This window comes from Tachypleus tridentatus, chromosome 8 (assembly GCF_004210375.1).
Source record: "Tachypleus tridentatus isolate NWPU-2018 chromosome 8, ASM421037v1, whole genome shotgun sequence".
In the NCBI taxonomy this organism is placed as follows: domain Eukaryota; kingdom Metazoa; phylum Arthropoda; class Merostomata; order Xiphosura; family Limulidae; genus Tachypleus; species Tachypleus tridentatus.
In genome coordinates this window covers 18,410,240-18,435,304 of record NC_134832.1, presented here as the reverse complement: position 1 = coordinate 18,435,304, position 25,065 = coordinate 18,410,240, and the positions used below count along the sequence as shown (strand labels likewise).

At 33.3% G+C, this 25,065-nt stretch overlaps 1 protein-coding gene across 3 annotated transcripts in view; it reads right to left on the bottom strand.

Annotated features, from left to right (window-relative positions):
* Window positions 1-25,065, bottom strand: part of LOC143258602 (uncharacterized) — a 206,216-nt gene that overhangs the window by 59,816 nt on the left and 121,335 nt on the right. For all 3 annotated transcript variants that reach the window (XM_076517802.1, XM_076517801.1, XM_076517803.1), the window contains exon 3: window positions 16,328-16,431. In XM_076517802.1, the coding sequence (XP_076373917.1) occupies window positions 16,328-16,431 (104 nt within the window). The remainder of the gene's footprint in view (window positions 1-16,327; window positions 16,432-25,065) is intronic.

Below are 25,065 nucleotides of genomic sequence, written 5' to 3'. Positions count from 1 at the left end.
AACGAATAAGTGAACGGATACCACCAGCTAGAGGGCCACCACTTAGCGCGTGTAATAAACTGTGTAAAACTATTACTACCACATTTACTTTGCCCTTGGTAACTCAGCAATAAGCTTGAAGGCTTACAATTTTAAAAATCGGACTTCAATAGTCGTGGTGGGCAGAGCACAGATAGCCTATTGTCTTACTTTGCGCTTAGCAACAAAACAAAACATCTACTCCCTGATGAAAAAAATCCACTTTTGAAAGCACTTCGGTTATAATTATTGCGTTTCTTTTCTGATATTACCGCATAGTAACCTAGCAACGGACCACGTGCCACAGCATTATACATAATCAAGTAAGTCGAACCAAAAACATTTAAAGTCAGCAAGAGAATGCGATAGGGGAAACCGATAAATATGGTAAGATAACTGATTCACAGGATCAAATATTTCACCTTGAATTCTAAGTAAAAAACGTGCGTTGAAGTGTTAAAGAAGCAATACTTACTAGATCTATGTACATCTGGATACGTCTTGGAAAAGGTTTATTGATTTTTTATTTATTAACTAAAAAAACAAACAGTAACTGTGATCTTAGGCTACCAGGATTACAGCGGAAGACTGAGATAGTTTTTATCGATTTTATATATTATTTAGAACAGAGAAATATAAACCAGAATATGTGAGTTACTTTATTATGAACATAAAAATGAAAGATTTTTCTCTGACCTCACGAACCTTTCAGTAAATGAGCAATAACTAGCGTAATACGAACCGAATCTCGCAGACAGATAGTTTTCAACTAATCACGAATTTCTATTTTGTATCTATGACGGAACTACTGATGTGCCAAATGTAAGGTAACCAACCATTGAACGTCCTACAACACACTATTCACACTCAGGGAATCCAAAAAAGAAAAATAAGTTGATCAAAAGAAACCAAAATTTACTTACACTCTTTTAAGATTACATACCAGTCGAGTATTAAGGTTTAACATATAATGTGTTTTAATAAGTGATTAAAAGTGATTTTATTGCAAAGTGGAACTAACCAAAAACTTTAATTAAATGATATTAAGAAAAATAGAATATAGCTTGTTCATAAATCTTATTTTTATTACAGATACACTAAGAGGATGTTTCTTTTTACATGTTAAACACATATCGTTACAGAAAATGAACACATGATATTTTGTCCATATATTTTAAACAATGTACATTTTTAAATAATTTTCTTGTTACTTTAGCAAATCAATAGCAATTGAAAAGAAGAAAGAAGACTTAAATTTACTCAAAACGAATTTTATAAGGAACAAATCAAAAAGCTTGAAAAACAACAACAGAAATCTATGACTTTTCACAATTTCAGAAAAGTTTAATATTTTTGTTGTTGAAGAGGTCATCGCTATTTATTTGAGCCAACAAAACTTGATTTGATCGTTTTCAGATAAATTTAACACTAGAAGAAACTTTGACGACAGAACAGTCATCAGTTTCCATAATAATTCTTTGTTTTAACTTTTATTAAACTTCAAATTATCTTCTTCGTCGTCTTTCTTTTTGTTCTTTACTAAAAAGAAAAAATTTCTAGAAGAGGGTAGGTTTCGTTCCATGTGTTTAACTACCTATAACATGCATCGTTTTTTGTTTTTGATTTTGAATTTCGCGCAAAGCTACTCGAGGGCTCTCTGCGCTAGCCGTCCCTAATTTAGCAGTGTAAGACTAGAGGGAAGGCAGCTAGTCATTACCACCCACCGCCAACTCTTGGGGTACTCTTTTTTTACCAACGAATAGTGGGATTGACCGTTACATTATAACGCCCCCACGGCTGAAAGGATGAGCATGTTTGGTGCGACGGGGATTCAAACCCGCGACCCTCAAATTACGAGTCGCACGCCTTAACCCACCTGGCCATGCCGGGCCTCAACATGCATCGTTCCGAATCAAGAATAATTTTAAGGGACAGTTCGTTTTTATCTCTTTTGAGTCTCCACATCCAGGAGACGCTTCTAAGCGCATTTTAACTCCTCTTTCAGTACTGTCCACATCACACATGGAATTAACAAAAATATTACAGTTATTATAGTTTAATTTTAAAATGTTGATTTTTCTTAGCTTATTCTAGTAAACTTCAAACAATTAGACAGTAATTATTTTATTTTATCCTTAAATTGTTTTATTTATTCCAAATGTTACTCAAGTTACCAGAAATATTAGAAAAAAGTCTTTTATTCTGATCCCGCCTTAAACTTATTGTTAGCGTATCGAACTTTAAATCTAAAAGCCCTTGTTTCGCGTTCACTTTCCACAAAATAATCCTCCAAGGTTTATAAAGAATTGGGTACATTATAAGAATGGCAGTTAAATTAGGGTTTGTCAAAAAGTTATCAGTGGGTGCTGCTGACTAGATGCCTTCCTTCGTGCCGGTCAGTTTAACATTTCAAACGGTTGTAGCGCAGCTAGTAATTTTATAGCGGCCTTACACAACCAGATGGTTAGGTTGCTCGACTCAAAATCTATGGGTTGCGGGTTTGAATCTAAATCGCCAAACATACTTATTTTTTTAGTAGTGGGGGTGTTATCACGTTACAGTAAATTTCATTTTGTTTTGGTAAAAGTGTAGCTTCAGAGTTGGCGGTGGGTGGTGTTGATAAGCTAACTTCCCTCAGACTTTCACAAATCCCCGAAACAAATAACTATGTTAGTTTATTTAAGCATCCTTTCCACTTTGCTTACATTTTTATTTCACCAGAATTTGAAAGCATATAGGAATCTTGTAATATATATATAATGCTATATAACTTTATTTTAAAATTTGAAGGATCATTTTAAAACAGAGAACAAGTATGAACGATAATTAATTTTATAGTTCTTCCTAATAGTGCGATATAAGAACTTTCCAATACAAAAGATTTTATATTATATTAAATGGCTTCTTGAGTTTTTACTTAATTACTTTTTGCAAACAAAAATACTCTTAGAAAGATAAAAAGTTACGTAGTTTTATCTTTTAAAACTTAAATAAGTGAAGGTTTCATATCAAGTGGATTACTTTTGTATGATGAGAAATTATTTCTTGATTTTCTAATGTAGTACTTTATTAGAAAACATTAGAAGCGTTTTAAATGATAAAAGTTATTGGAAGTTGTTCTAAGTTAAAGAAAAAGCTCGAAATATAGAGTGTTCGGAAAGTCACTGTGCGGTTTTGTAATAATATTTTATTCAGTCTATTTCAAGCTAGCAACTGATAGCGGTGTTTAGAAACAAAATAAGAAGGATCTAGGCCTGTATTAATGCCAACGGTGGTCACTTTCAACATTGTTTATAATTGTCATTCATATTTTCCTCCTGTATTCTATGTTGAAACATATCTGTTAATAAATATATAAGTGCACAGTGACTTTCCGAACACCCTGTATAATAGCTGCTGTAGTTCTTTTACGTTTTCAGGAGCAAGCACCTTTTATCAAGCAAATAAATTTTCTAAGTATCTTAAAATTGAACAACGTTTTGAATCATTGAAAATTGTCAAAGGAAAACATGTACTTATATTACGCATGAAAACAATTAATTTATTTAAAGACAAAATAAATCAACTTTTTTATGGTGGTTATTTTACTTACTTTTATTTATTTTCCATATCTTCTTAAAGTATGATCATTTAAATTCTCCATGTCTGCTTTTATCAATACAAGCAAATTGGAGCACATATCATCGACTATTCTACACGAAACAAGGAGCTTTAATTACACAAAAATATCGATGTAAAATATTTGTGATTAAATGGCGAAGGAGGCCAATGAAACTCTCATATTAGCTATATGTTTATGATCAGGAAAAATACTTTATGGCTAATGAATTAATGAATGGGTACACAAATCACTTAATACAAGATCTGAAGCCCTCCAGTGGCAAAGCGGCATGTCTTCGGATGCGCACCGCTAGAAACCAGGTTTCGATATCCATGGTAGGTGGAGCACAGACGGCCCATTGTGTAGTTTTGTGTTTAATTCTAAACAAACAAACAAGATCTAAAAATTATATAAAAACACATAATTTGTTCAAAAATATTTTATATTATAGTTGAACTAATCAACTTCACACCGACCTGACGTAATGATAAGTAATAAAATTGATATCCAAATAGTGCCATAACGAATTAAAGTAATCTGAGGGTCGCGGATTCGAATCCCAGTCGCACCAAACATGCTCATCCTTTCAGCCATGGGGCGTTATAAAGTGATGGTTACTCCCACTATTCGTTGGTAAAAGAGTAGCCCAAGAGTTGGCGGTGACTAGCTGCCTTCCCTCTAGCTTTACATTGCTAAATTAGGGACGATTGGCGTAAATAGCCCTTGTGAAGCTTTGCGCAAAATTCAAAACAAAAATTCTTCATAGACATTTAGAAACGATCTCAATATGGTTTACAACCATTTGCTAAAGAAAATCAATCACTTTGTAGCATACTAAACACCATACCTCCAGGTGTGTATACAAACAACACCTACAGACTCAACGTTCGGATATGCCTTTTAAACTGATGTTTAGAGCTCCGTTGTTTCAGTAGGATCACAGAAAACCATTTTTAAGTACAACGGTTTATCTGTTTTAGTACAAGTCTTCACAACAGCCTATCCACCATGAAGAATCGAACCCCTGATCTTAGCGTTGTAAGTCCAAAAACTTACCACTTACCCACTACAGACAAAGAGCGACAGACATGCATGAAGGAAGAAAAGAATCGACTTGTGAATGATGAACCCGGTGCTTAATTTAATCATTTAGCTCGAGAATAAAAAAAATTAACTACGTCAAAGTTATTAGAATTCTGCCTATATTTTAATTCAAATACTTAGGCTATATATATGCACAATAATATAAAACTGGCGACAGATCAGCGATTGCAACAATGGACATGTGATATTATGTAAAGGATTTAGAATTATATTTTTTTTATATTCACCTTTACACAGAATTAGAATGTTTGACCTTAACTGTACTTTATGCACACGTGGACTAAAATAGCTATGCTAGATTTCTCTAGGGCTCAGGTGTATTCGTCCACAATTATGAATTCCTGAAGAGAGGAAGGGCGACCAATCAGCAACAGCCACTGTCACAACTACTTTGTTCGGTCCTGTGAAGATAATAATGGGGTTGACTTTTACTTTTATAACGCACTTATAGCTGACCATGCAGTGTATTCAGTCCTACCATGTCTTGAAACTTAGACATTTTGACCTTTACGTTAACCATTAGATCGTGCCTGTGGAGAGATAGATATAAAACTGACTGAAGAAGCACTATATTATTTTTTGTTGGCTTTCGAGCGAAGCTACGCGGGGGATATATGTGCCAAAAGTCCCTAGTTTAGAGGAAAGGCAACTAGTCAACACCACACACCGTCATTTCTTGGGTTACTCTTGTTAGACCGAATATAATACTCCTATGTCTTTGAAGGGAAGAGCTCAAATTTTTATGGCGACGGCGGGACACGAGCCATGGAGCCTCATCTCCACAGTCCGATACATTGTATAACCATTTGGACGAGCTCGGCCCAGAATTAAAAGAACAATTGTAATCATAAAAACTAAAACAACTAATTACTAGTCATTAAGGGTTAGTACTCTTAAACCAGAAGACTTTAACCACAAAAAACTAGTCATTACCATTTGCAGATACAACTTTATGATTTCAAAAAAAATCAGGTGTTTCATGCAAAACTTTTATATTTTAACGTAACTCTGAAGATGTTTCATTAAGTAATTCTTCCTCAGTAAAAACTTCCACATATTCTACAAAGTTTAAAGTATTATAATCGTTCATGAACCATGACATGCGCGTCTAGTAATTTGTAAGGGTTAGTTTTGAAAATGTAAAAAAAAAAAAAAAGAAAGAAAAGATAAGTAGTATGATTAATTGATCATTAAGATAAACTGTTAACAAATAAAAAATTACTGTTTGAATTAAAACGAAAATAATTTTTCTGGTTTAAAAAATGTAGAGAACAATACATTTCTGAAAAGTTCATGAATATTTTATGTGGCGATTTTGGGAAATTACTGAATATTTTAAATTCATATTTTTTAAAAATTAACATCCGAGATTATAGGGAAAGATGGTTCGATAAAAACGTTTAGTCCTTAAGTCTTGCGCAGATGGTTATTTAAAAATTCTAATAACACTCTTTTTAGCCTATGTGTATGTATATCTATGTACATAATGGTAAGGTTATTGTCACAACAGTGCTCTCTAAACAGCGTATTCGATGAAATTAAAATCGTATTAAAGAAACATAAATTTCAACATTAATTTTGTACCATCCTTCTAACAATGATTATTTATAACTGTGAGTCCCTTGTTTGTTTCGGAACCTCTCTATCGCTTGGCCTACTTCGCTATGGAAATTTCTTCTGTTTAACTTTAGTATTATACTTAGCATAGTAGTTACTGTGCCGATCTGTGAATAAAAAGGTCCAAGGTTCGACCCACAATATTCAGCTAAACATGTCTTCGTAACCGTGGTTGTCAATCCTACTGTTCGTATAAAGCAGCCGTTTACAAACCAGGTGCTTTTTACTGTTTACTCTGCTTCCGATAAGCACCATTAAATTAAGGATATGACGACTAGTTAAGTTTCAGGGTCTCTGATCTGACCGTTTAGCCCATGTGTTGCATAAGGTACCGTTCAGATTGAAAATATCAAATTAAACGTAAATTTCTTCAACTTCCACAAAGTAATTTTGCAAACTGTTTATGCTACTTAAAAAAAAAAAAATGATGATATGTGTTTTCTTTTAGTCTGGATTTATTTAGGTTTGTTTTGAATTTTGCGCTAGCCGTCCCTAATTTAGCAGTGTAAGACTAGAGGGACGGCAGCTAGTCATCACCACCCACCGCTAACTTTTAGGCTACTCTTTCGCTGACGAATAGTAGAATTGGCCATCACATTATAACAACCTCACGGCTGAAAGGGCGAGCATGTTTGGTGTGACAGGGATTCGAACCCGCGACCTTCGGATTACGAGTCGATTGCCTTGAGCACCTGGCCGTGCCGGGCCTTTTGTCTGGAAAGCTCCATTATTTAAAACATGATATTTTTATCAGAGCGCCACACATGTTCCTGTCTGTTGATAACTGGTATTTATTAAATTGCCAAACATTTTAAGTGTTTCCTGCAAATAAGTTCACATTCTACTCTTAACTGATTAGTATGCATAATTTGGTCAAATGATGTATAGACATTGAAAAAATACGCTTGTTTAAATCACTAATTGAGTATCCGCAATGATTTAACGGATACTAGGATTTTTTCACCATACTTACTGCCCTTAATGCTGTTTATGTTCAGCCACTTTCGATATTGCAAACGAAACTATTCTTGTGTAAACTTTGTAAGTTCTAAAAATAGGTAACCTGGGACTAACTTCATCGGAAAGAATGTAATAAATTGACATACTAATAACTGGACTTCGAAGATAAAGGGATACATATATGTTAGGCAGAAACGAATGAAGTAGTCGTTTTTTTTTTTCTAATTTGGACAATATTGGAGTATTATGAAATTTTCACTGTTTATATTTTAACAACAGCACTGAAGCTTCATAAATGAATCAGTTATATAAAATAATAGGTTCACATTTCTATGAAACATAGCCATTTAAATATGCTCTGTTGTCTGCTTCTCTTGTGTTGGCTTGTAAATACGCAAATATTCATGATAGTTGAAAAACAAACAAACACGTAAGATATAAAAAAACATATTTTGCAATTTAAAAAGAACAAACGATAGCTTAAGAGCTTTTTTCAAGGATGGGGTGTTTGATTTATCTCTTGTTGGGCAAGAACTTTTTATATTTTCAATACAATAAGGCTATATTTAAACCAAACCCACGATGTCTACGTAAAAATTTAAAATTAAAACTGTTTTTCATAACAATTATATAAACATGCAAGTATTGAGTGCGTTACTAACTACACATAAGAAAAAATAAAAGATCAGACTATTTTTCAATAAAATACGAAAAAAAGAATTTTTATAAATGAAAACAATGGCTGTGGTAGAAGCACACAAAATCGTCAGGGTATTTCATCTACCAGATGTAATCCAAAAAATAGAACGCAAATTAATGATGAAATAGCTGTTGCGGAAGATCAGTTGAGTTCGGTTTCGGGAACTTTACCCCACAATGTCCCAGCACCTATTACCATACATCTCTAAATAATAGGTTATAAATGTTGGAAGATTATTGGAATTTTTACACTATTGTATAATATGTACTGTAACCACTTAGAATTTAAATATTTTATAAAAGAATTGTCTATTTTTAGTTTCACTGTACGATCCGCAAGAGGATGCCAGTACTTCAAGGACATCTAAATTGCATAAATACGAAAACGTTTCATTATTTGAAATAAGACACATTTTTGGTATAATGGGCCACTTGTGCTTGTCTCAGGTGGTTATACTTATATTAGCTGGCCTTGTCTCAGGTGGTTATACTTATATTTGATTGAAATTGTCAAGAAAAGAAGATGAGTGTCCAACTATTATTGAACTAATCACTTAAGGTGGAGGGTGGGTGTCTAAGAAGGGTATAAATTAAAGGTGGGTCTTAGCAACAAATTAATTTCTACTAAAGATGTTATATTTAAGGTTTTTTAGAGGTGAATATCATGCCTACATCCAGTACTAGATCAAGACGATCGTAAGGCTTAGCCATCTTCTTTTCGCAGGCCCTATCAGCTGTAAAAGTTAAACCAAAGATTAACTTTTAAGGAAAAATGTCATGGACCCATTGTTTTCGTAGACCCTAGGCTCTGTGTCTATTGCTCCTCATAAATAATCTGACTCTGGTCGCATCTGAGTATAGATGGTTAATGGTTAAAGATGCTGGAAAACTGTAGGTTAAATCACCTAACCCCTAACCGATCTCCCGTAACAGCTCTCTCGTTATGTATATGCATGATTTTAGATTATGTTTGGTAGACGGAATATCTCTAACGCTTGTGAGTGTTATTACCGCAGATATTTTGTTTCAAAACGACATCTTTTGTACTTCACTAACAAATTGTATGAGTTTTGGTTTTATTATATAGGTTTAGTCAATAATTTGAGAAATTTTGGTACCTTTTTAAAGTTGAAATTGTTGGAGTACAGGCTTTAGTTTGAATTCTACACTAGCCATATCTATTTTTGGTTTATATAAAAATCTCCATTATTATTATATAGTGTTGATTTTATAGCCAACATACAACAGGTGCAAATTACAATATTCAAGTTACTACTTATATTCCTTTTGTTTACAGTTGATCGCGTGGGACTGACATAACCAGGTGGTGTAGGCGCTCGACTCCTAATCTGAGGATCGTGGGTTTGAATCCCCGTCACACCTAACATGCTCGTCTTTTCAGCCGTGGGGGCGTTATAATGTACGATCAATTCCACTATTCGATGGTAAAAGAGTAACACAAGAGTTGACGGTGGGGGGTGATGAGTAGCTGCTTTCCCTCTAGTCTTACACTGCTAAATTAGGGAGGACTAGCGTAGAAAGTCCTCGTGTAGCTTTGTGCGAAATTCAGAAAGAAACAAACTGTTGATCGCATCTTGGTTGTAGACTTAAAACTATGTTTATAGGAGATAGCTTTCTATTCGTGTAGGTTCATGTAACTCAGACATTTTCTTAATCTCCATATCTTGTTTACTATACAATTTGATAGGTTGATTAATAGCAGTATTTTAGTAGTGATTTGGGGTCTGTAAAAGTATATTTTCTAAATTAAAGAATTGCGCTACTGTTTTTTCTTCTATATAACTATCCTTTACTATTATTTACATCCAATTCAATGAATAGCGATAAAAAACTTAAAAAGAAACTTCTTTCCCATACTGTCTTTCAGTGGGTAAGAAATAAGTTTATGGACTTAAAACTAAATTCCTGGGTTCTATTCTGTGTGGAAGAAAGAGCACAGGCTGTTTATTTTGTAGCATTGCGTTAGAAAATAAACAAACAAAACACAATTAAGCTTTCCTCAAGTACAGGCAATGTAAAATTAAAAGAATAATATGTTTTAGAATTAACTAGATATACTAAGACACCTGTGTATTAGTGTTCCTGAAAACAATTAGCCTTTAATAAGACGTAATCTGTGTATAATAAACATCTTACGAACGTGGCTTGCATTCGAACTAATGACATTCGATTCAAAAGTGAAACAGTAAAACGGTCACTCTTCACCTGACAGGTATGCTTTCTGGAAATGTTAACAAATCACATCTAAGTTTAACAAAATAATTAACTGTTTTTATTCCCAACAGTTGGCGCATGTTTTAAAATATTGCTTGTTTGTTTGGTTTTTGAATTTCGCACAAAGCTACTCGAGGGCTATCTGTGCTAGCCGTTCCTAATTTAGCAGTGTAAGACTAAAGGGAAGGCAGCTAGTCAGCACCACCCACCGCCAACTCTTGGGCTACTCTATTACCAACGAATAGTGGGATTGAGCGTCACATTATAACGCCCCCACGGCTGAAAGAGCGAGCATGTTTGGCGCGACGGGGATGCAAACTCGCGACCCTCAGATTACGAGTCGCACGCCTTAACACGCTTGGTCATGCCAGGCCTTTTGTAGGACTGTTGGAGTTTGGTAGTTATATTGTCCTGTTTAACGCATTTCTATGGTGAAATTTTTTCTTCAGTATGTATTAACTTCCAGTACTTGTTTGTATTAACGTGATTCGAATATTAAAGTTTGGTTCTTCTAGCTCTAAAATATGGCTTTTTTAGCATTTCTGCAACTGGTTCTTCCAAAGTTTCCTCAGCTTTACTCCGTTTCTGGTAAACTGTTTTTGCAAATTATTTAATGTTTTAATTTTTTTAAATGCCTACTAACTACCTGTTTAAGCAACCGCAATAAAAACAATTTTTCTCCAAGTGTTACTTTTCTATTATCATTATTGCGAGATATTACTATATTCCTGGACTGGATATAAAAAAAAAAGAGCCGTGAAACATCTTTTATAAATTAGAATAGGCCCGGCATGGCCAGGTGGGTTAAGTCGTTCGACTCCTAATCTAAGGGGCGCGGGTTCGAATCCTCGTCGCATCAAACATACTCACCCCTTTTAGCCATTGGGGCGTTATAATATTACGATCAATCCCACTATTCGTCAGTAAAAGAGTACCCCAAAAGTTGGCAGTGGGTGGTGATGACTAGCTGCCTTCCCACTTGTCTTACACTGCTAAATTAGGGACGACTAGCGTGGATAGCTCTCGTGTAGCTTTGCGCAAAATTCAAAAACAAACAAACAAATTAGAATAAATTTTAAAAAATAATATAAAACATGTTTCTGGTGTTCAGGAAAAATGTTAAATAGTTTAATCTAATCAGTAAGACTGTGACTTAAGCGTCGTGGGTTTAAATTAAATTCAGTTTCTCCTTTCACAAGCCAAGTAATAAAGTGTTTTCTTTAAAGTATGCATTTCACGGCATAAGATAAGAAGTGTACCGAGCTATAGCGATACATAAACAGTAGCCTTTTTTTAAAAAAAGATATTTTAACCACGTGATATTGTGCATATAAGCAGAGGTTTTTTTCAGTCACGCAAAGTTCTGGAATTTGTAATTCTGTTGGTGAACCTAAGACATCATGGAATAGAGAGTTTTACAACACAACTATCATTCTGAGCTTATTTAATTAGATGGAAACTCAAAGAGTGATACTTAATTTTCTGAACTTTTTATTATTTCCAAACACAAACAGCTTCTTTAGAAATAAATAGCACCAGCCTTGGGGGCAGATGAGACAGTCGGAAGCATGTAAGACAAATTATAATCCATAGTCAGTTAGTTAGTAGCTTTTTCATTATTACCAGGCTATTAATTATACCATTCCATTGGATAGGTTTTGTCATGTGAAGACTCTGCGAAAACAACTTTCTACAGAAGAAAATATTAGAAGATTAGTAATGTCAGAAGGGGCAGGACAGTAACTGCAGCAGTCGCCGCGGCGTGGATGTCGGCATCGGTCCATCTATCTGAACAATTACCGTTGTGCTATACAAAAGAGACCGGATCGTTGTTGGTTAAGTCCCGCTACGCCACAGGCATTCTATAAGCCGACCTTATATAGCTAGCTACCTTTATCAAGTAGGGCTAGCTAGGTTCAACCTCATAAAAATCGGCTCGATTCAAAGCAGAAGCCCCTGGTCAATTCTTCTTCCAAAAGACGGAACAAATTATTTTTTTGTTAAATGGCAAAACGTATTGAGTAAATCTTCACGACTCGAAGAACATTGTGTGTTCTAACTGATAAAAAGAACCAAACTTCTCTCAAAAAAAAAAAAAAGAACAAATGCATATAGAGAATACAAAGACTCATGGTCCATGGAACTAAAAAGGTTATATAAATATTGCCCAAAGAGTGAAATTGAGTCACGCGACTTAAGATTGCATCGAGTACACACACGTGGCAGGAGTAGGAAGTGCGCACCATGCTCTCTGGCGTTTTCCCTTTGTTTTGCTTCTTCAATACAACTTCGCCAGAAACATCCTTTTGAAGCATAAACACTATAAATTCCCAGACAATGAACCTCAAATGCTTTTCTATTTTCCAGATGGTAGTGTTTCTAGATGTAAGTGAGTACATTTAACGACCATATTTTCTTAGAATAATCTCCATTATGCTCGTACCTCGAGGACAACTATCGATTTACAGGAAACCTGTCCACATGTGACTAAATACACGACAACTAATAATGTTGTATTTAAAAACAACATTCTCTGTGTATCGTAAGTGTTTCTTGTCAATAGCTTGTCAAAATTCAATGTTTATTTTTTTTAAAGACGAAATAGTACATTACATTCATATGTGTTATTTATTTTGGATATGCAAATAGTGCAAGGTTTGTATTTAGGCTCAGAACTTGTCACAGAATTATTTTATTTGAATATTATTATTATTGTCTTGCAGTAAATCCGAAATCAGTAAAATTTTGAGATATCACTGCTGTAAACTTTAAACTTTGCTGTTTTTATATTTGCATAACTACATTTTCTTAGATTTTGCAAAGTTACACATTGGAGTTAATTGTTTCCTTACCTAGCACAACTCGTGTTTAGCCATTACTAACATAATTCCTGACGAATTACGAATGTGATTTATTAGGTAAGATAGTAGAATAACACCTCATTCACAGTGATTATAGCGATATAAAATAAGTTTTCAACCTAGTTGTTTTTAAGTTTCATTTTAACGCCACCATCTAGTGTACGTAGATCAGCTTTCAATATTTCTCCCTAAAAATACTCCCTTTAACATTTTCCCCTGATACTTTTTTTCTCATTTGTTTTTAAAAGTATTTAAAATTAATTGTTCTAAATTAGAATATTTTAGTGTTAAAGTAGCTCATAAAATATGGCAGACATCCCAATGGTTGAACCAAATTATGTAATTAAGAAAATCTTTATTACACATGAACCAGTTTAATTTTTAAACGACCATTTTAATTTCATATTCCAATTGATAATCAATAATAAAAATATGGAAAAGGTGTTGCTGAATTAAGTAGTGGTGGTGTTTGTCTATATATTCCCTTTTATCATTTTATTTTCAATGAATGCCAACTTTCATTTTCATAAAATAAGACGTTAAGACAAAAGTCTACTTGTTTACTAAGCAGATATAAAGTTACGAAAAAATACAAAATATAAAATGAATTAATATGTTCAGTAATCCTCACAGACATTAAACGTCCCTCCCACTGGAACAGCGGAAAGTCTTCGGATTTACAACGCTAAAATCAGGGGTTCGATTCCCCTTGGTGGACACAGCAGATAGGCCGTTGTGCCTTTGTTATAAGAAAAACACGTACAGGCTTTAAACAATGAACTGAACCCTCGCAACCTCTATGGTAAAGAAACTCGAAGCTCGATTCATACTCCGGGCCACAACAGTTTATTTAACGACACAAACAACATTAGAAGGTTTGAAGAGAGTATTTATACCTTTGATGAATTCACAGAGTTTTTCTAATTGCTCTATAGTGTGAAATAAACAAATTAAACAAGTTTTGTACTGAATTAATGTGACAGATGATTCAGCTGACACATCTTCATACAGGAAAAACTGTTTCATCTACTTGTGTAATTCTTAATTATATGATTTTTTTTCATTATAATAAAAGGCGTTCCTTCAACTTTACGAAGTTTTTAAAAGTAAAAACTATGCGATTCTTCTTGGTGCCTCCTCCCTCCCAGCATGGTGAGAATTTAAGAGTTTTGAAACTCTTTGACTTTATAAAAATTTAAATTAATTTTAACGCTTTTTTGCACTGGTCTTAGAATTTTAAAAGTTTGAAACTTTAACCTTTTTAATATACCTATGCATAATTACGCTTCAACGGTTAGTTGTAAATATAAAAGTGATTTTTATCCGAATCTTGACTTTTTTGTGTGTGAAAGAAAGCGGTTCTGCAAAAACTTCTTTGCACCTTTAGTATAATTAGCACGTTAAAACAATACATTCTCGGTCCTTAGTTTTTAAAGTTCGGTGGAAATCCACATTAAAAACATTCTGGGTCTAAAACCATTACTTGATGAAGGAGGAAGAAAAGAGTCTGCTAACTATGTAGTAACGTCTACTTGGACTCCACTGAAGATCACACGAACAAAAAGCATTGCACAAACCATATCCAAGGACTGATTGTGTAATAGAAAATTTGAAACCCTATATTTGATTCCACAAGGGAGAAGCATGTGGCCATACTCGCCGCATCGAAACCCTAATGAATTTCTACCGGGTTTACACTTCTCTGACCTGATTTTCTGGTAGCAGTCAATCGCAAACATCACGTTTTATGGTGTCCACAATACATACATTTTTTATTTTGTTGGATGTTTGTTTACTTGTTTTGGGAATTTCATGCAAAGTTACACGAGAGCTATCTGCGCTAGCTGTCCATAATTTAGCAGTGTACGACTACAAGGAAGGTAGCTATACATCACCACCCACCGCCAACTCTTGGGTTACTCTTTTACCAACAAATAATGGGATTGACCCTAACATTATAACGCCCCCACGGCTGAAAGAACGAGCATATTTGGTGTGCTGGGCCTTATTTATTGGAAGATATTCTAATGTCTGTTGGTAATTTAAATCGTAATAAAACATCAATACTCTTTACTTAAAAAACAAACAAAAAAGCAACTTTTTTATTCTCACGACACAAATAGTATACAAATTAAATATAAATCGTTCGCGAAGTAAGTGGATTTCATTAACTATTTTCTAAATTTGCCAGTCCTTTTTCGTTTATTAATATGACGAAATAAGAATCATACATCATTAAAAGTAAAATAAAACATCATTTCCACGTTTACAATCTCGAAATAAAATATCTTTATTATCAAAATAGACATAATACAAACTTTCATTAGGAAATGACAGGTGACATGCGACAGATATTGGGATATTTGCTTTTTATCAAAATAGCTTCAATTTTCATGACAGGCGGGTGGGCGGGCGGACTTGAAAAGTCATACATCTGTATTAGCCCTTATACTGGCGTTTACAAAATGTCTGGAAACCCACTAGTGTATGTGATACATTTATGTAAACATTGTGTTTGTTGAATATGAATGAATATAACTTCATTGCTTTCCATACAATCACCTTAAATTTTTTTTTTTCATTTGTTTTTACGCAAAGCTACACATTCGGCTCTCAACACTCTGTGCGCAGCGGGAAATCAAACCTTGAATATTAGCGTTGTTATTGTATACACTTACCGCTGACCCTCTGATGGACCGCCTTTATTCATCTTCTCAACAGTGTCATATTACTCAGATTATTTCAAATTATATTTCACTGACGTTTCTATAATAACTATTTAAATATATTTTTAGGCTAAGATGTATTTGACGGAAATATTTCCAGTTGTTTCTTAAGATTATTTATCGAAGTGAATGATTATAAAGGTGCTTTTTATGAGGAAGAGATAAAACAATTATATAACAACTTGTAAAAACTAACATATTTTACTTATCTATACTTGAGAGCGATAGCTTTTGTGTTTATCAAACCTTTTGTTTTTAACAATTCCACTTAATCTAGGATACAAAAAAGTGAATGACTTAGGTACTTATAATGCCCGATTCATGACCTCAGGTTGAGTCACAAATCAAAACTTTTAATGCAAATAAAAGAATATGACTCAGAAAATCTCTTGTTTGTGAAAAAAAAAAACTGTTTAAAGAGCGAGTTTGCTCTTATACCTGGAAAATCCTTTTATATACTGCTATCCATTAATATTCGACTCCTTGACTGATAAACAACCCCTTACCTGTAAAATCATGTTCCCTTCTAAGAGAGATTCTTGATAAAGCAGTTCCCTCGGTTTGTGGCCGGGTTCTTGACCTTGACGTTCTTTCAACAAGAGGCTTGCAGCTGTAGATAAAGTAGGAGCAATCAGTTTAAAGAATTATGTCTATCTGAACAAATATTGTATACTGTCTTTATGAGGAACTATAAGAGGCCTTAAAAAACACAAGCAAATGAACAAAAAAATCATGATATCAAGATAAGGGCGTGAAATAATGATTACTCCTATCAGTGATTAAACATTTATTACATCTTGTTTAATCTGCTTGAAGTGGTATTTGTGGGGTTTCGGTTACTTGGGAAATAAAACTAGATTTACTTTCGAAGGGTCTCCGAAAATGTTCTCTTTCAAAATTAAACAAAACCAAAATTAAGAGTAACAAATATTTTTATTTCTTGCTTTTGAAATTCATATATCATGTGTTTTTTTTAGGAATAATTTTTCTCATGATTCATGGCACGCGCTCACTTTACTGACGTCACGAGAGTACAAATTGAAACGTTAAACGTCCCTTATGAGACGTGCCTACTGACTCAGTGAAAGACAACACACTAATGTATCGTGAAGCGAGTGGTTTAAAACAGATGACTTCTGCAGACGATTTTCGGTCTTCTATTGGGGAAATAGTGCTTGATTATATTCAAAGTTCGTGTAACATATGGCTGGTTCAAAGAACACGATTACTTTACAAGAGTTTACTAATGGATATTTTCATGATTTGTAATACGAAGGATATTTACTCATATTTAATAATACATCTCATACAACGATTGCTTGAGTACTCTAAGTTCGCTACACATCAGCCTAGCTAAATCATTTGATAAATAATACAATGCAGGAGAATGTTTATAACTTTTGTCTAGGTGTGGGAAAAACGTATGAAATTTCTTTTTATAAACACTCATTTATACTCTTTCTTCAGATGATCAAAACTTAAGCACTGAGCTTAGCAGTAAAACTAGATATAACTTTAACCAGCACAATTTCAATATGATATAGGAAAAAGGTACACGTAAAAAATCCATAAACGACAATGTTTTGGCTACATTTAATTCGAAACAATATTCGGCAATTAACCAGCTGGTAAAGATTTAATAACGAAAGCAAACACTTTCATGTTATCTTTATAGATTATGTTCAGTACTATGAAGCAAACGTCAGTATTATTTTTCATGTCATTCATAATGTCATTGAGACAAAAATGATACAAAGTTTCTCCTTTTTTTACCGCTATAACCACATAACAAAAATGTTCTGAGTTATTAAAATAAAAAAAGTCAAACAGAAGCGAAGAAAAATCTTTGTCCTTATCATTTGCATTTTTTAAGGGTTGTCGATAACATTCTTAAGAGTTGTCTTTGAAACTTGTTAGTTCTATATAAGTTATTCATTTTGTTTTCACTGAGAGTCATTAGTTCCATATAAGTTGTTCATTTGGTTCTCATTGACAAGAATCACTAAGAGGTTTTGAGTCTCCTTCTTCACCCATATAGACTACAGAACCTCTTTGATGGTGTCACAAGTTTGTGAGAACCGAATTGAAATGTGAGATTTCGCATACATCAAAATAAAAATATGAGTAAACAACTACGATATTTGGAAAGTTTACTTGTTTGTTGAATTTATTTTAAAACTACTCAGCTGTCTAATTCTAAAGTAATAGACTAGAGTCTCTAGAGGGAAGGTAGCTATCCATCTGAAAGGGCGGGCATGTCCGGTGACGGCTTCTGAATCCGAGAAGCATAGGTTACAAATCGTGTTGTCCTAACCATCAGGCCATGCCTGCCCACTTGTAAAGTACTGATTAATATATTACAAAATAGTTAAGATACTATTAAATTCATATTATATATTAAAAATTATTAATGAAAATATAACTGTACTTCAAGAGAAAACAACCTCAGACTTTACATTTCAGTCGAGACAAAATCACTATGCTTATCATTTAAAGCTAATTACATAATTGAAGTAAAATACATTTACTAATAAAAATCGGCAAATAGAGAATTATTTGATAAATCATTATATTAGACGAATAAGTTTAATATAACTTGTTGCATAGAAAACACAAAATCTGTGTGAGATTTGGAATTTATTATTTACATCGTGAATGGTCTCTTATCCTACACGTGGGCAAAATGACTGCCAGTCCAGTGACTTCTAAGGTTAACCATAACCGTCCCTAATTTAGAAGTATTGATCAGAGGAAGGGCAATCACCCAGTAGCATCAGGTTGGGTTAAAAGGTTTCGGGCACCAGCTCTTAACTGAAGAGTGAATTTGATTGTCACAGCTGAAACTGTGAACTGCATTCAGTGATATATCTTGGCTCAAACGTGAGACCTCAGATCAGCAATCTGTCACGCTAACTTATAGATAAATGATGAAAAAAAATAGATGTTGTATGGTATTTCCATAATTCTGAGTGGTTCATCTTGAGTTTCACTTATTTTATTTTGTATTTTAGAATGACAAAAATGAAGGAAAGATTTGATCTACCTGTTTAAAGCGATATACAAATAAACATAAACGCATTTCCTCATGTAACTTATCACAATGTATTTCATACTCTTCTCATAACATGAAACCTAGTCAGTCATAGAATTAGACTGTTGACAGAGTCCGGCAAAACATTGGAAATATCAATATTTTAACTTTATAATGAAATATGTCGGATATGGCTTGATCCAAAGAATTATTTATCGAATTAGTGCAAGAGGTCAGAAATGTATACATATTCGTATAGTAATAATGTGTAGTTTTTATGCATATTCTACATTGTACATTAAGGTAACGGGAAGTGTTAGTGTGATTGATATTGGTGAGCTATTTCCTTGCGTTTCTGGCCGTCCAATAAGATTAATAAAGGTAGAGATTCAGCATGACGAGATCGAAACGCCGACCATTTCAAGACTCCAGATCTCATAAATAGATAAAAATGCTTCAAGTTTAGTGTATAAAAACTGCTTAAAACTATGTTAAACCCATGACTAAAGTTACTAAAAAATATATATAAATTAAAACTTACAGATCTCATCCACCTATTCCACTGACGGAGCTCCCGTGGTGTTTGTACATTTTCCTTAGAATAGCCAGTCTTTCATTTGTCATTAAGTAACGTGAAATATATTAAACTCACACGATGTACAAAGATCCATACTTTTACCATGTGATTATTAGGGGGTTTCGAGGTATACCAACTTTAGATCGTCAAGCTGTTCTTTAGATCAATATACCCTCTTTAAAAAGTATAGCCAAAAGTACAAGCAGTTTCTTTTTCTCCGAACATTGTTACTCTTTTACTTTAATGAGGGTTGTGTAAACCTTTACTTAGAAGCCACAAATATAGATCTTGTAATGCTTTTCAAAAATGCATATTTAATACTATGGTTCAGTTTATGATGTCGGTTTTTATGTAGATTTTCGAATTTTACTTTTGTTTTTTTCTACATTTTAATAACGTTTTATTATGTTTAAGTATAAAGACATAAGACCATATTGAGGATAAATTTATAAACATAATAATATAGTTGCATCATGAGTCTTAAATACAAGGTAAAAAAAAGTAATATTTTCGTTTCGAATTTTCGAAAGAACACTGTGAGACTTGAGCAAAGAATAGCAGATGCAAGGTTATTAACAATAGTATATGAGTTTTTAACGTAGTCTACAAGTTTTTTATTATTATATTGATTATCTATTAGGTATTAAATTGTTTCACGTATGAGAGAATTATATGTACAATAAAAAGTGCATATATAAAGATAATTACAACATCCTAATTCTTTTTCTATATTTTCTGAGCAAAAAAAAATCAATTCCAATGATAATTGAGTATTGTTTTCCAACAACTTTTTATTGATTTAGAACCGTTTAAATCCATATTAAGGTTAAAACATTAATGCAACCACATGAATATCTAAATATGTTGTACCGGACAAATGGTGACATCCTAACTTAACAAAAAGTAGAAAGTGCAAGGAGTCACATTTTTCCTGTTTATTTCTGTAGGGCCCGGTATGACCACGTGGTTAAGGTGCTCGACTCGTAATCTGAGGGTTGCTGATTCGAATCCCCATACCACCAAAGATGCTTGCATGTTCAGCCATGGGGGCGTTTTACAGTGACGGTCACCCGTCAATACCATTATTCATTGGTAAGTGAGTAGCCCGAGAATTGGCGGTGGGTGGTGTTGATTATCTTCCTTTCCTCTATCTTTCATTGCTAAATTAGGGTCGGCTAGCGCAGAGAGCCCTCGTGTACCTTTGCGCGAAATTCAAAAACAAACAAACATATCTATATTAAATAAAATACAAGCTGGCCACTATGCACTAGACACTTAGTCCTTGTTTCTTATTATTTTTGTATAATTATTATTTTCTTTTTTTACTCATTATTATTATTATTTTTTTTTGTTCTCTCTTTTTGAATTATTATTACTTTCTTTTTTTTTTGTGTGTGTGTTACTACGAGTAGTAGTAGCATTCTCTCAATCGAGAAAAAAATGAAAAATACAAAAAAACAATATATATATATGAAAATACAAAAAAAAATATATATATATGGAAAAAAAAAAAAAAACTTCTTGTTCGTCCATGCATGGACTGAGCCCTGAAATGGACCTGAGTATGATGTTATACTTTTACTCTGGCCCAAAGCTTTAAAAAAACACAAAAAAAAACCCTAAAGACAGACGCTATAATCATTCGGGAGGGAGGAAGAGGTCAAATGTACCTGACCCTCCTGGGTATTTAACAACATCAATACCCAAATACCCACACAGTCAAACTTAAATAAAATAAAGCAAATATGAAATTGACATCTAAGTGTGATTTCAATGTTATATCATTTTAAATATGTATCTGGTATTTTCATTTTAATCGCACTTTGTATGATAAAGAGGTTAAACGGCCAGGTAAGAGACTTCTAAGTTTTTAATTCGAACTACTGACTGAAAGAAAGGAAAACGACCCAGTAGCAACCTTCGACTTTGTGGGTACATTTAACCCATAGTAGGATTGGCTGAATAATTGTAATGTCCACACTGTTCAAAGAACATGGGTCTTCCAATGAACATACCTTCACGATAATTACTATATCATGTCTATCTTTGAAAACATAGTTAAAATATAAGTACTCTTTATCTAGATCACTTGCTATGGAACAAAATCAGAAAAAAAAAAAAGATCGAAAAACAAAAATTATCAAAATTATCTCTAGATATCTTGCTCAGCAAATTAGGAAGATCTAAGAAGAAGAATTACTTTACAGATGTAGGATCCTAGCAATGGACAACTGGGATTTATTATACCATCCATCTAAGTCTCTCGGTTTGCACCCAACACTCATTATGTTCCAATCTACAACAGACACTTACTGCCCATAATCAACGGTAGGTATGGGTAGTAAATCAATGAACCTGGAAACTTCCGTACTGCACAGTTAAAACAAATATAATATTTTACTTATCTGATCTAGTATCATTCTATAAGCAGTTGTTACACAGGCCCGCTGCCACGATGTCTATGGGTGAGTCGTAGCCAAATCTGGGGTTTAATACGTCATAATAAACTTAGCACATTTATACCTCATAAAATGAAGAGTTTGATAAATGGTGCATCTATTGAGCAAATACCATTTCCTGAATTTGTTTAATGTTGGTTTTTAAATCTTATTTTCCGTTTTCTTTGTATTTTAACGTGTTATGATTATGTTGACTTGAAACATCTATCTTGCCAGAAAGTGCATATGTAACATCTCTACTTGAAGTTAAATCATGTTTCAACTTATATATTTATAATAAATATAAACTAAAAATTTTAAAATAGCAAATTTATATCTTATGGAAAGTGATAATATCCACTAAAATGTTTTTAATTATATTTAATTGGTTAGTATACATGTGATATATTTTAAAGGTCCCTCTGGTGATAGTTAAATAAAACAAATCTAACGCAGTTTCATAAATAACATCAAAACAGTCACTCTAACACTGGATTAAGCTTGGTTATGCATCTTTATTAAAAATTGGTTAGTGGCTTTTGTAATTAGTAAAGTTACTACTGTTGAAAGATGTTATTTCGCAGAAACAAAAGGTATTCGTTTTCTCAGATTTTTTATTCTAATGTTTGCCTACTCGATTTCTGTAGTCACCTCTCTTGTTATAGACTGAATAACATTCAAATAGGTTAGTAACAACTTGTAGTTTAACAGAGATATATACTTTCTTCACTTTTGTCACAAATCACTTATTTTGGCAAAGGCACTTGATTTCGATAATATAAGAAACAGCCGTTGGCTAATTGTAACATTCGTGTTTCTCTAAAACATTAATATAGAAAAGGTATTCACAATTGGTTTAGCTTCACGGTCCTGATGGAAATTTGGATTTGCTTGATAAGCCAACTGCTTATTGTTGTTGTTGTTTTTGAATTAAGCGCAAAGCTACTCAATGGGCTATCCGTGCTCTGCCCACCACGAGTATCGAAACCTGGTTTTTAGCGTTGTAAGTCCGCAGACATACCGCTGAGCCAATGAGGGGCCCAACTGCTTATAACACACGCCAATATGTTATTTCATCGTCAAAATAAAATATTTCGTACTGAAATTATCTCGTTACAATTTAGTTTTTATTTTAATTATTACGGTTTTTTAAACAGTTCATAGGAAATGCGAATCGATTAGCTTAGCTTTACTATAAACACTCAGCGCCATCTAGTGCCTTAGATCTCAGGAATGTGATTCCTGATACCTGTAGCATGTAACAAATGAAAGAGACCTTAAAGAATCTCTCACAATTAATCTCAGTGACCACTTTCCAACGCCGAAACTCGTGCGATATAGAAACAGCAGCGACCCTCAACGTTGCGCTCTAACAATATACTGTGTATAGCCAAGAAATGGCAGGTGATTTTGGATAATTAACTTACAAAACATGCAAACAAACACTATGTAACCACATAGGTTCTCTAACTATTTTTTTTTCACGAATGTATTTTACAAAAACGTGCAACAACGTCATGAAGAATCATTGCAAACCAAAATCAAAAGAAGTGAGTGGAAATATTCCATGTTTAGTAAAGCCTAATTCTTTAGTTGCAAGTATATGTAAACTTATGTTGTTATCTTTATTTTAGTTACGTGTGTTCTGTCGATGTACGTGTTATAAATTTGCATATGCTGATTTTATTAATGGTGATGTGATTAAATAATTCTACGATAATGTGATGTGGTTAGAGGAACCAAAATTAAGCCTCACCACAGGAAATTACGAAGAACGGTTAAGAACGTTTAATGATAATCTGTCATATATTAATATCTTATATAACAAACTCTCTGTGATGATTTTGAAATTGGGAAGCACTTCCAAGCTCCCAGCTAAACCTATGAACGAAGTTCGCAATAATAACACTAAGATTCCGTTTATCATTTGCACATCATACATTGCATGTACCAGGGTTGACAATGTGCATGAGTCTGTTACCATAGTTTGGTACTTTGAAAACTAAACCTATTAAAGTTGTTAGACTTGCCATTTATTTTCATGCTTTCTTATCATTTTAGCTTTACTAGTGTAAGTCTGGGAAACGCTTGCAGCCAGTTAAATATATTATTTATCTATGTTAAAAGATGTCTGTAGGCTTGTGAATTTAAACTCCATAAAAGTTATTTTGATTTTAATAACGATTTGTCTGTAACTCAGCTACGCAGTTTTCGAAAATAATATTTATTTAATTCTATCACGTAAGAATCTTTTACAAATCGGGAAGAAAAGGCTCTTGATTAGATGAAATTATTATTTCGTTTACCACAATTAACATTTTTTTTTATTTTATTATGTTTTAGTTCTAGTACGATCGATAAGACTCTCACGTCGCGATTGGTCTAGAGAAATCTATAGCCAGTGGGTGCCAACATTTTCAGCATAACATAATGTGATACGACGTCAATGAAAATGATTCACTTGTGTAAAAGTATAAATGATATTTTGCAATAATTCTCCACGTGATAGAGAAAAATGGATATCATTTTCAGATTCAGCGTATAGGAATTGCCGTAGAATACGTAACATTTTCAAGACAATAAAACCATCGCAGTTCTGTGTTATTTATTTTTGTTAAAATAGATTGTAATGTTTTTAATATTAACAGATGCATTCGAGTGATAACTTGTCGTTCTGATCTATTGTATAGTAGGTTTTTCTTTCTCTATGGATTTAAATATTCACATTAATCTCAATTTACTTTGATAAGCATTTTTAGAATGCTGAAACCTAAACCCTCCTGTATTTAAATTTCTTTTCATATTTGCATTTCTGTTTTCGATCAGGTAGTTATTTAGATCTTCTTGGTCGAAGGGTTTTATTTTTATTTCTTTCAAGAGAAAGCTCACTACAAGCTTTTCGATAAAACTGCTTAAAAATAAGTCTTTGTTTGGTGTATAGTTTGTTTGGATTCTTATTAACTAAAGCCCATAAAAATATAACGGACGGTTCTCAGGCTTTGCGTTAATTCCTCTGTAACTGTGTATTCAGTTCTACTACATACGTATAAAATAATAAGATATATATATATATTTATAGTTGTATAAATGCAAATTGAAATGAGAAGCAAACAAAAGCGTAAGTGACGAGAAACGACATTAAAGGAGAGTAAAAAGGGAAGGTTGATTTTATTTTAATGCCAAAATACTTTAAGCAAA